The following is a 12,293-nucleotide window of genomic DNA, read 5'->3' as shown; positions in this document are numbered from 1 at the left end:
TTTTTTTTTTTTTTTTTTTTTTTTTTTTTCTGGTACTGGGGTTAGAACGCAGGGCCTTTGCACTGAGCTATGTTCCTAGCCTTTTTTAATGTTTGAGACAGGGTCTTGTAAGTCATTACAAGGCAGGACTTGAACTTGCCATCCTCTTGCTTTACCCTCCCAGAATGGTGGGATTACAGGCATGCACTACCACACCCAGCTCCAAAGCTTTTCTTCTTAATAAATAATGCCTTTTTGTTCCTCACCTAACCCATTCAGATGAGAATAGCACTATTTTACATTTGTATGTGCTTGAATGTTTATTCAGAAAATTAGTTTCATTATTTTATAATTTTCTCTGAGGAAACTGCACAGCAAATGAGTAGAGGTAGGAGGAAGGAATGAAGATGGTATATTTGACTGGATTAGAGTAGATTGTATCAGACATGAGTACATAAGTAAAGAAATACCAACTATAACCTGGAATGCCAGAAGGATGATACTATTCTATTCATTGAACACTCTCCTAAAGATCAGATGAAGAAAGAGCTAAATTTTTTAGGTTAAAAAATGAGCTTTTAAATTATTAGTAGACATGGCAGCCAGGAAGCAGAGAGAAGGATCACAGGAGGAAGAGGATAAACAGTATATAAATAAATATATGCCCCTCTAGGCCACACCCACAGCGATACAACTCCTCCTGCCAAGCTTTACCTTCTAACTTCACACTCAACTATAAACCCATTAGTGGACTACTCCAGTGATGAGTATTACATACCCATGACCTAGTCACCTCCCAAAAGCCCCATCAATGAGAGGCTTTGGGAGACATTTTAGATATAAACCATAACAGAATGACTTCAGGACATTGAGGTAACCATGACAACACAACTAAAGACGTTCACAAAAGAAGACTTCCAAAAGTGCTTCAGAAAGTAGCAAGTACAATGGGAGCAGTGTGTTCAAAGAAAGGTGGAGTATTTTGAAGAATTAATGGCAATATGTCTTTCACTGTAATAAATTTTTTAAAATTTAAACATTCACCATATTTTTGATCACACATATAATTATGCAAGGGAGTTTATTAGATAGGCTTATGTAATCAGAAATGGGAGAGTCTAAAATGGCCATCTGTGTGCTGGAGGGCTAGAGGATCTAGCACCTCCTCAATGTAAGAAGCTGGAAGCTGCAGAACCAGAGAGACCAAAGGTATAATACCAGTCCAAGACCAAAGGCCAGGAAGCTCCCTGGAGAGCCACTGGTATGAATCTGTTGGAAGGGTGTTGAAACTGGATAATGATGTTCATGTGCAACAGCAGCAAAAGACGCCTCAACAGAAGGAAGCTCTTCAACCCTGCACCAGCTTCCTCCTTTCTCTTTTCTTCTATCCAGTATACAAGCCTGTTGGTTGGTGCCAACCACAACTGTGGTGGTTTTCCTTCTCTCACTTTGCTAATCTGCATACCAGTCATCTTTGAAAACACCCATTGATACACCTAGAACTGTTGTGCTTTCTAATCTTGTAGGCATTTATTAATTCAGCCGAGTTGCTAATATCATGGTTTATGGTCACAGCACAAAGGAGTATATTGTGTGCTAAAGGAAATACCTTAAATTTAGCAAATTAACTCTTGGGGAAAAATAAATATCTTTGACTCCTCTCCAGAGGTTTAAGTGCATTTGAGAACCAAATAAAGGCAATTAAATTGTCTGAAAATTAGAAGAAAATAAAGCTAGTACTTATCAAACCTCTAGATCAGTTTTTTCCAGTGGAATATAATGTAAACCACATAAATAATTTTAAATTTGTTAGTAGCCACCTTGAAAACTTTAAAACAGGTGAAATTAAATTTAATGTTTTATGAAATAAATTTATTGGTACATTTTAGGTATATAATATGATAACATTTATCATTGGGAATTTTTATCTTTACATGATATATCTTGGTTCTTATTTTTTTCTGCATTCCCCTGTCTTCCAACCCTTGCACTCCTCCCTATTTACAAAGACTTGTTTCTGTTTCTCATAGAAATATTTTCTTTCCCTCCTCCTCTCATTTCCGCTTCCTCTTCCCCTTTGGACCTTTTCTAGTATCTATTACATATTTTGACCCTCATTTAAACTTTTAGTTTCTCACACCAAAGAAACTATTCAGTATTTACATGTGTGTCCTATTTATTTCACTTGAGTGTGGCCTCAATAAATCTTTATTTTTTAAAAAGTTAGTATGTGAATTATAGGAAACAAAAACATAAAAGGCAAAAAATAAGGCCATTTTCAGTTAAAAGCTTGGATATGTCCTAGGTCCTGCTTATATATACACAACATGCTATTTTGTGTGAAATCATACAGTGTGTGTCATACTTTTCGAAACATCATGAATATTCATCAATTCAAAATACCAAAGCTACAAGTGGTTTTTGTTTTGCTTTGTTTTTGGTACTCAAATACCTTGAGTTTGTGAGGCAGGCCTGGTACCACTGAGCTATATCCCCAGCCTATAAGTATATTTTTGATAACCAGAAATATATTACAGTAACTCGGTATATTAGGAAAAATTGTAATCTTGCCTTTTTTTATCCCAGAACATTATTTCAACATGCAATCCATATAAAAATTATTAATTGAGTATTTTACACTTGGCTTTTTTACTAAAAGACTTTGAAGTCTAGTGGGTATTTTACACTTACAGCATATCTCACTCAGGCAAGCTGCATTTGAAGAGGTTGATAGCCACATGTAGCTAGTAGCTGTTAATGCTGCATATAGTGTAGCCATAGATGAAATTAAATATAGAAGCAATAAAAGATACCACAAAGGGAAAAATAGATAATATTAACTATAGAAAAATGAACAGTTAAAATAGGAGGAAAAAATACTTTAAGCATAACATAGTACAGTATTATTCTTAACATGCAAAGAATTCAGTGAAATTTCCAAGAACACCCAAAAAATAAATAGAAATGTAAACTGGCAATTTACAAAAAAGGTTACTACAAAACATAAAAATAGTAAGTACTAATTTAGCCAGGAATGGTGATGCTTGCGCATAACCCCAGCACTCTGGGAGTCTGAGGCAGGAGGACTTCAGTTCAGCCCAGCCTGGGTAATTTTACTGAGGCTTTGTCTCCAGATTGAGAGCTGGAAATGTTGTTCTCTGTGAAAGCCCTGGGTTCAGTCCCCACTACCACTTTAAAAAAAAAAAAATACAAAAGCATCTCAAAGTGTAGCTCAGTGGTAAAGTCCTCACCTACCATGGGTAAGGCCTTTTAGCACTTGGGAAGAGGAAGTATAACTTAGAACAGTAGTATAATCTATTTTATCTGTCAAGACAATAAAGACTATAAAGACTGTAGTATTCCAGATTACACAGAATATAATAAAAAAGTTACCCTTGATAGACGATGAGAAGGATTATAAACTAGTAAAACCCCTTTAAAAGACAATTTAACAACAGGCACCAGAATTCCTTTTCTGGGAATCTGTCATAAGAAAACAATATGAATTGTAGAGAAGGGAGAAATATATATTAAAAAGCTCACCTTGAAACTGTTTATAATAATGAGAAACTTGAGAACTACCTAAATTCCTTACATTAAGGAAATGGTTAAGTAGCTTATAGTATAGTCATTTGATGGAATACTTTGAGTAATGTAATATGACAATATGTTTTATAATATTAAACTTTTTAAAAGATGCAAAGTTGTATCTAGAATTTACAGGGGGAAATCAATCCTATAAAGAACAAGACTAAGAAATTTATCAGAATATTAACAGTGTTTATTTTAGGCCAGAAAGACTGTAGGCCTTTTTTTTTCCAGTTCTCTTTCTTGATTTCTCAAATTCCATAAAATTAGTATATATTTTAACTTTATAATAAGGAAACTACTTTAAGTGGTGGGATTAATTTAACACATTCTTGGATGTAATTTATATGTCATACTAATTAAAATATGCTCACCTCATGCCCTACCTGTCAGGGGTTTTTTGTTTTGTTTTGTTTTGTTTTTTCTTACATGTATATTTTTAACTCTATTGTATTTTCATATAAGGTTTTTAGCAGCTGAATGTAATTTATTATACCACCTTTACTGAGTATTATGAACAGCATGTTTATAAGCTGATTATTACAATGTTTAACAAAATTTTTTGTACATCATTCTGCATACACATGAAGACAGTGCTAAGAAATTCTTGGGGTTAGAATTGCCAAGATTACCTCCGCAAGGATTTGTAAGTTTGTATTCACACCAGGCAATACATAAGAATGTTTACTTCCCCACTCTTGCCAAGATTAAAAAACACACCACTCACACAAAAACCAAACCAAATCCTTCACCTTTACTGTGGAGGATGGGAAAATATACTTATATGATAGTATGCATCTTTTCATATCTTTAAGAGCCATTTATATTTCCTGAGAATGATGTTTCTTGAAAATATAATCTGCTAATTTTCTTACTAAGTTGTTCACCTTTTTCTGAATGAACTAACTGGTAGACATCACACAGAAGTGAATTAGATCTCTGGGAAGAACTGTAACTATTTCTCTAACCCTAACCCTTGCACTTGTGAAGCAGGGAGCAGTACTTCTGAGCTAAATCCCCACATACCTATCAGTTTATACCTCAGAAAAGTGCAGTGCCTAGCAACTGATTAACTCCCATAGATGATCCAAATATTTTAGGGTTTGACTCCATCTTTGTTTCTGAGTGAAGTTTATTGACTTTCCAATAAAATTTTGTTGCTATCTTCTTTTGCTATTCCCTTTATTTCTGGCCCAAGTCTAATTCCCAGAATATTAAAATACATTTTTAACAAACCAACATTTTACATGTGTAATCAAATCATCATTTTTCCTTCCCAGTTTCATAAAGTTAAATAACACACATCTGCTGTCTTACTAGCAGCAGTTAATATTTTTATGTGTTGATTTATTCTCTGTATTTTATGTTAATACTTGTTTCCCTCATATAAAGGTTATTCTGGTACAAGTTAACCCAGGGGAAGCTTTTACTATAAGAAGAGAAGATGGACAGTTTCAGTGCATTACAGGTAAGAAGGATAATTTATTACTGTTTGTGATAAAAGACAAAATCATATGATTTATAATAATACATATGCTTAGAAATACTGTATCATTTAACTATTCCAATAGCTTCCTCGCTAGTCTCTGCCCTTGTATCTTCATTACTCTTACTATAGTATTGTTTGTTATCACCTTCTTGCTCAAAAATCTTTAGTGAATCTGATCCAGGTTCATTAATCTTTCAGAAAAATCTTTCAACTTTCTAATCTTTTTGCCACTTTCTCTCCATACTGTTTCCCTGCAGTCTTTCTAAATCAGCTTATTCACTCACTCATACCCCTCTCATGCTGTCAATATTACTTTCCTTATCAGAATTCTACTCCTATTGCCACCATTTCAGACTCTTCAGGATCTACTACCAGTGTTTCAAGTCTTTGCTCAAATGTTAACCTTGAATTTTTTTTTAAATCTTCTTTGTGGGAAGCTCTCCTATGAATTGTATATAATAGTATCACCTGGCTTCTGCCACTAACCACTTCTTTCCCCTAGTGGGGGTGGGTGTGTGTGTGTGGTGTAAGTTGCTCCAGTAGATATAAAATGATTTTCATGTGTGAGAATGAGAACACTAGAAAAAATCACTGGCTAAGGTAGCCCCCTATTCCAATGTGACAGGTGTCCTTATACAAAGGGAAAATAGACACAAATATACAGCCCTACAGGAAGATGAAGGCAGAGGTCTTCAAATCAGGGAATGCTGAAGATTGACAGCAAACCATCAAAAGCTGCGGAGGCAGGGGGCAGGGACAGATTCTCCCTCATATTCATTGGAAGAGACCAGTCTTGCTGATGCCTTAATATTTGACTGCTGGCCCCCAAAACTATGAAACAATAAATTTTTTTTAAACCAAAAGAAATTCACTAGCTTTGGAATTAGAGAACCTGAATTTAAATTCCAACTCTGTGTGATCTTTCTTGCATATGTTACTTAAGTTTCATAAGTATATTTCTCAGTAAAATTCTTGTCCCTGCCAGTAATAATGTACCTCGCCAGATAATTATGAGGGATAACTACTGTGTGTGTAATGTACTCCAAATCAGACCTGGCACAAATAAGGTATTCAGTAAATGGTGGTAGTGATCACTGTGCTGTGATTGTTAATAGAAAAGTAATCTCTGTCTCCTTTGAAACTTTACAACACTAGTTATTTTGGCATGCATTTACAAATAGCTATATGCTGTCTTTTAGTGTTTCTTCTGATTGGATTTTTCAAATTATTTCAGTTTTGACTTGAAATGTTTATTTAGTCCAAGTAAGGTTCAAGCTCTGTGAACAAGTAACATTTCTTACACCTAATTGAAGATTATATACCCTTCAATTCTTGGTGTTCCATATATGGATTACCTCAAAGTTTGCTCTAATTTTTAAAAGAGTGCATTAGAGGTGAAGTAACCATATACTTTGTCATCCAAAATGGGTTACTTTGGGGAGCAAAAGGACTTTTGTAATTACCCCATGACTACTTCAGGTAAACTAGGACTTAAGGTACTCCTTTTCCTCCTCATTTATCTCAAACTGTCTAGAGTGTTTAACTTTTTTTTTTTTTAGTATGTTTAGCTTATTAACTCTTTCTAGGAAAGTAATTAGCTCAATAATTAAAATTAAAATGTTCAGGCTGCCATTTAAGACTATATATCTTTGAGTAAGAATTGTCTCTAAATTAATCTAAATCAATTGTGTGGCAGTTAAGGTAACTTTACAGATAGGAAGAGTCTACCTGTTGTGGGCTTAAAAGACACTAGGCAATAGATTTTATAAACAATGAAATAATCTAATCTTCCCCTTTCTTTTCATGGACATGAGTTTTTTAAATTTTAATTTTAGACAGGGTCTTGCTATGCAGTTCAGACTGGCCTTGAACTCACTATGTAACCCAGGCTGGTCTCAAACTCATGGTGATCTTCCTGGGTGCTGGGATTATAGGTGTGCGCCACCATGCCCAGCTCCTATAATTCCTTTTGTGTGTGTGTGTGTGTGTGTGTGTGGTACTGGGGATCAAACTCAGAACTTTGAACTTGCCAGGCAGGCACAGCACCATTGAGCTAAATTCCCAGCCCTATATTTACATATTTTTCATATGTACTTCATAGAATATACATTCCTAAAATGGCACAATGGATTATTTGTATATCTTTTGAAATTGTTTTCCATAAATATTGTTTGTAATGAAAACATTATAGTTAATACATCATTGATTTTTTGAAAAGTATTTCAGATGGAGATATTTGTTATTTGTGACTTCATTTAACATGATTTAAAATACAGAAATTGTTAATCCCAGTTGGATAATCAAACTTTGAATTGTAAACAGTTTATATTTCAAAAGCTAGTTGATAAATGTAATCTGTAATCCTCCTCCTCTTAAATCTGTTAAATTGATTTTACAAGTAGCACTGATCTCTCCAGTTATGGCCAGAGGGCCTGTTGGATTTATAATATGTGTGTAATGCTAACAAAGTATCTTAGTAGTAAGCACTAACTACCATGTGAAGATAGTTTTGCACAGAGACACAATTGCTCTGCCTTACTGGGAAACAGACTCCTTTCTCCATGTGACAAATTATAAGAGTGGAAACTTTGTTTTAAAATTACTGGATAAAATTTTTTAAAGCACAGAAAAGGATAAAGGGAACCAGATAGAAAGTAAAAAGTTTCTTTCCCTCTTTATTTTTATCTGTCCAGAATAATAAAATGGGATGTAGATGGTATGAATAGTAGCAAGTAAGGGACTGAAGCTGAAACATTTGTTGTGTTCTCACTCCAAGCAAGAGAAAAAGAAAGAAGTCTGATGGCTGCTGGTGTTTACTGCCTCCATTTTGCCACCACTGTCATGTGGCAAGTCCTTTGTGAACTAATTCTAGAGCAAGGTAACAAGGAAAAAATGTCAAAGGAGAAAAATTATAGGCCAGTGACACTGAAAGGGAAAATGGCTCAAAGGCCATCAAGACAGAAGAACTGTTCTACAGTAGCCACTATATTCATAATAGAAAATTTTTATAGTAAAACCTAAAGAATGGAGATAAATCAAGTGTAAATTAATAAACATTTGAATTAAAGATTCTTTTGAAGTAGTTTATTGCCTGTCAAAAAAAAATTGTCAAAAAATTATAGAAACAAAAACTTAGGTTAACAGAGAACTTTAGAGATCTAAATAGTCAGCTTTTATTAGAAGTTGAGAATTTGTGAGTTACAGCCCATTTTGGCAGGGCTTAGTAGAGTACTTTTTCTACTCTAGCATACTTCCTGGGGATACAAATTGCTAACCATTTTTTTCCTGTGAATTTACTAAGTGTCTACTATGCCAATTGCTGGGAATTCAAAGAAAAGCAAGGCACAGATCCTGCCATACAAGAACACTGTGTATAGTAAGGGAAGAAAAATGGAAATTTAATGATATAATAATATAAAGAGATCCATTAGTGAGATGCTTAGGCTAGTGTGAGAGCATAGAAGAAGGGGTACTGTAACAAAATAGTCTGTAAGGAAAAAATGAGAAAGTGACATAAGAGCTGTTTTTAAGAAATTATCAGTTGGCCAGCTGGACAAAGAGTTCCAGACATTGTAGACAGAGGGAACAGTGTTCAAAAGCAGCAGAAGGAAAGAAGGACTTGAATTATTTAAATAACTACAGAGATTAGAAGTGCTGAAAAGTTGTATAAAAGAGGGAGATATGGCTGGCGATGTATCTGCAAATGTAGATACATCTTGAAATGGCTTGAGCAACAGACCAAAAACTTTTTTTCCCCAAGTCCTAGAGAGTGATCCCAGGGCTTTGCATGGAGCTACACTCCCAGCTCTTATTTTTATGAGACACTGTCTCACTAAGTTGCCCAGCTAGGCTTGAACTTGGCCACCTTCCTGCCTTGGCCTTTTGGAGTGCTTATATTGACCCCCCACATGTCTCACCATACTGAATACTTTAAGTTTATTGTGAGTTTTGGAAGAACCTTTGAAGACGTATATATAGGAGAGTTAACATCCAATTTACAGCTTTTTCAAAGCCCATTGAGATTTCCTGTTCTGTTAATATGTGGAATCTGTCGGCCCAAGAGTCTTCCTAAAACTTCCTGCTTTCTAAAGAAGAAATAAAGAAAAGGGAAATAAATTACTGTACTTTGGGCCACATTCAAGGACTTTTGAATATCTGTTTTTAAAAATACATATTTTATATTTGCAATGAAAAGGAATAAAAGTAATTTGTTCATTTGATGTGATCGACATGATCAAAGTTTGTTGTTTCATATCATTCTAAGTCCTCCTCAGGATCTTATGTTTCTCTTACCTTAGTCCACTAAAAGTTCAATCCTCTATTGATCACTTTGCAGTTGGCCCTTCTCATTGTTCAGTTTACTTACATTGTCTGATATGGGTCTTACCTCTTTTTTTTTTTTTTTTTTGCCATCTGGAACTGTGCCTCTAGTTTTAGCACAGATACTGCATTACATTTAAAATGAGAGCACTTAAATCTGTCTCAGTTTTTTTATATTGTGATATTTTGAAATTGATTTAAAAACTTAATATTTTATGCTTTTGTAGTGAAGTGCTTTTATAAACATGTCAACAAATTATCTGAAATGATAGACACTGAAAATTAGTCATTTTTGCTTGGTATCTTGTACAGAGGAAAGTAAATGTTCTTAAATGAATAAATTTTTAGATTTAATATTAATAGGCCTTTGTAACATATGCTAAAGATTGCATTTCTTAGTTTTATCTTGCAGAAAGGTATACAGAATAAGGAAAGAAGCAAGATTTCTAAATTTGGGTTATTAAAAATGTCACAGAAGCATATTTCACACAGAATATGTGGTAAACGCTTAAGATCCTTGCTGTAGAGCTGGCCTTCCTGATGATAAATTGGTACCCTCCTTTAGTTGTCATCTGTTCAGTGAAGCCCATGCTTTAGTTTCGCTCCTTCTTTCACCCTGAGTATATATACAGAAATAAATGAAGCCAGATACTAAGTTTTACAAATATTTATAGCCCTAGTACCTTGCATCGTACCTAACATAGAGAACATTCAATAAATGTTTAGTTGAATGAGGAAGAAGAAAGAAAGTAACGTTTTTTAGCATGTCTTTGTGTCAGGTGGAATCTAGGTGGCTAAAAACTGTCCTTATCAAGTGGTAGGTATGACTCCATTTTTCTTCTCCATGACATTTCAAAATAAATAAGTGAAATTAAAGAATAAGAACTTACTATTTACTGGTTTTGCATTGTTTTGGTATTTCTATTTTGGTGTGATTCTGTGCTATTACATGCAAGAAAATTACAAAAGCAAATAAGAACCATCGACCAGCAGAGACCAGCTGTGCCTGAATAGTTTTTGTATGCTCTGGCATCTTCAAGAAAAAAAGGCCTTTTATATCTTTACGGGAAGATATCACTTTGCCTTTTGGCTAAGATTATGGGAAGACAAAATAAAATTTGTTCACCAGACCATCGCCAGAATATAGTTTTTCTTATGTTTTATTATCTAGGACTGTGCTCTCGAAGGCCCTTTTTCTGAGTATTTTTAATCAACACTCTGACTAAAAAAAAAAAAGGACATTTATGGGACTTGTGTGTGACAGAAGTTACAAAGTATTATTAAATAAATGTCAAGCTTAAAAAATCAGAATATATTGAAGTAGGTTAATAGAATGAAATTCAATAAGAATAAGTATAAAGTTCTACTTTTGATTTTAAAAATTAACTGTTCTGGTACTATTGAGATCTTTATTAGAGTTCTTTTTGAAACCATTGTCTATTAAATATAAAAGGATTTTATTAAGATACACTTTCTTCTCTACATTTCAGTCCTGAGGGAATGTAAGCAGTGCACTGTGGGAACAGAGGAGGCAACCTGTAGGTCCCCACAGTGAGATTTGGAACTCAAACTGGTTGAAGAGCACATCATATAAAATAGCCAAGTATTAGGAGTCAACAGGGAATTGACACAGGGAAGTAGTCTGGCACAGAAAGTCAGTCTAAGGAGGCCAAGAAGGGAGTCCACAAGAAAGGGGCAGCATGATACATGATGTAAGAACCTAAGCAGGATGAAGAAACCATGGACACAATAGGGTAGTCCAGCATGAAGAATCAGAGCTAAGGCAAGGGTGAAAAGGCCATCTGTGGAAGAGTTGGCCTAACATGGATTGTAGAAGCCCCAGCATCAAGTCAGACCTTCCATGTGCTGAGATTGTCTTGGAATAGAGAGTCAGAACTTAAGTAAGATTTAGGAGGGAAAAAAGACATCCACAAAAAAAGTTCTAATTAGGAAATCACCATCAGTGCTGATTGTACTCCTGTTTGTTCTCCACCAAGAACTCAGTATTACCTACCTTCCCGCAGATTCCAGCTGGAATTGCATAAGCTACCTATCATTGCCTCATAGATTGTCAGCACCTGTGGGAGTGATGCTCTTTACTTCACACCATGGTATCTCAAACACAAAGGAACTGCAGATCCTACACCCAAAACAAATGACAGCGTTCGCGGTGATGTATGAGAGAAGGATTTAACTTTATAAATAGAATTTGTTTATTTTTGCAGAACTAGATTTAAATCTGAGTCATCTATTGAATTTTCATTTACAAAAGAGAAACAAGTGATATTTTGGGCTGCAAAAATAGAAATATAACTTTAATACACATGGGTGGTTTATACAGGTTAGATGATATTTAAAAGTATTGACAAACTGAAGTTGACCCAAGGGCAGTAACAAGGTGAACATAGAAGCATGAAATCATTCCTATGAAAGATTATAGAAATATGTGAAAAATATTTAACCTACAAAAGGGAATCGTGACTTACTTGGAAGACATTGTTTTCTGTATCCCTTGGGGGCAGCATTTTATCAACAGGTAAGAGTAATAAAATAGCAGATTTTTACCTAGGGAAGAACTGTTCAACAATTAATGTACAACAGTATACAGATGGAGTTATAGTTTTGTTATACCCAAGTCTTGCCATTATATGTGTTAGTGCATTGGTTTGAGGATACTATAAAAGCAATTCCTGAATAGAAAGAAATTTGATAAGGTGAATTCCAACATTCATTCTAACTAAAGATTTTTTTTTTTTTTTTTTTTTTTTTTTTTTTTTTTTTAACATACATTAACCCATTTATTATAGGCTAGGACAGTCTCAAATAGTAGAGCTTTTATTGGCCTTTCAATTTTTTTAGTCTTTTAATAGCAGATTGACTGTGACTGATCTGTGCAGAAGTGGTGGTAGTGTTAAAT

General features: G+C 34.4%; 1 protein-coding gene across 2 annotated transcripts in view; it reads left to right on the top strand.

The window, feature by feature from the left end:
• The window catches only part of Fndc3a (fibronectin type III domain containing 3A), a 149,916-nt gene that overhangs the window by 39,919 nt on the left and 97,704 nt on the right, over positions 1-12,293 (top strand). For both annotated transcript variants that reach the window (XM_010636986.1, XM_010636988.2), the window contains exon 3: positions 4,960-5,035. In XM_010636986.1, the coding sequence (XP_010635288.1) occupies positions 4,960-5,035 (76 nt within the window). The remainder of the gene's footprint in view (positions 1-4,959; positions 5,036-12,293) is intronic.

The sequence above is a fragment of the Fukomys damarensis genome, unplaced genomic scaffold, assembly GCF_012274545.1.
Source record: "Fukomys damarensis isolate Sample0158 unplaced genomic scaffold, DMR_v1.0_HiC HiC_scaffold_38, whole genome shotgun sequence".
NCBI lineage: Eukaryota > Metazoa > Chordata > Mammalia > Rodentia > Bathyergidae > Fukomys > Fukomys damarensis.
Note: the sequence above shows the minus strand (reverse complement) of the source record. Positions and strands in the feature narration are given on the sequence as shown.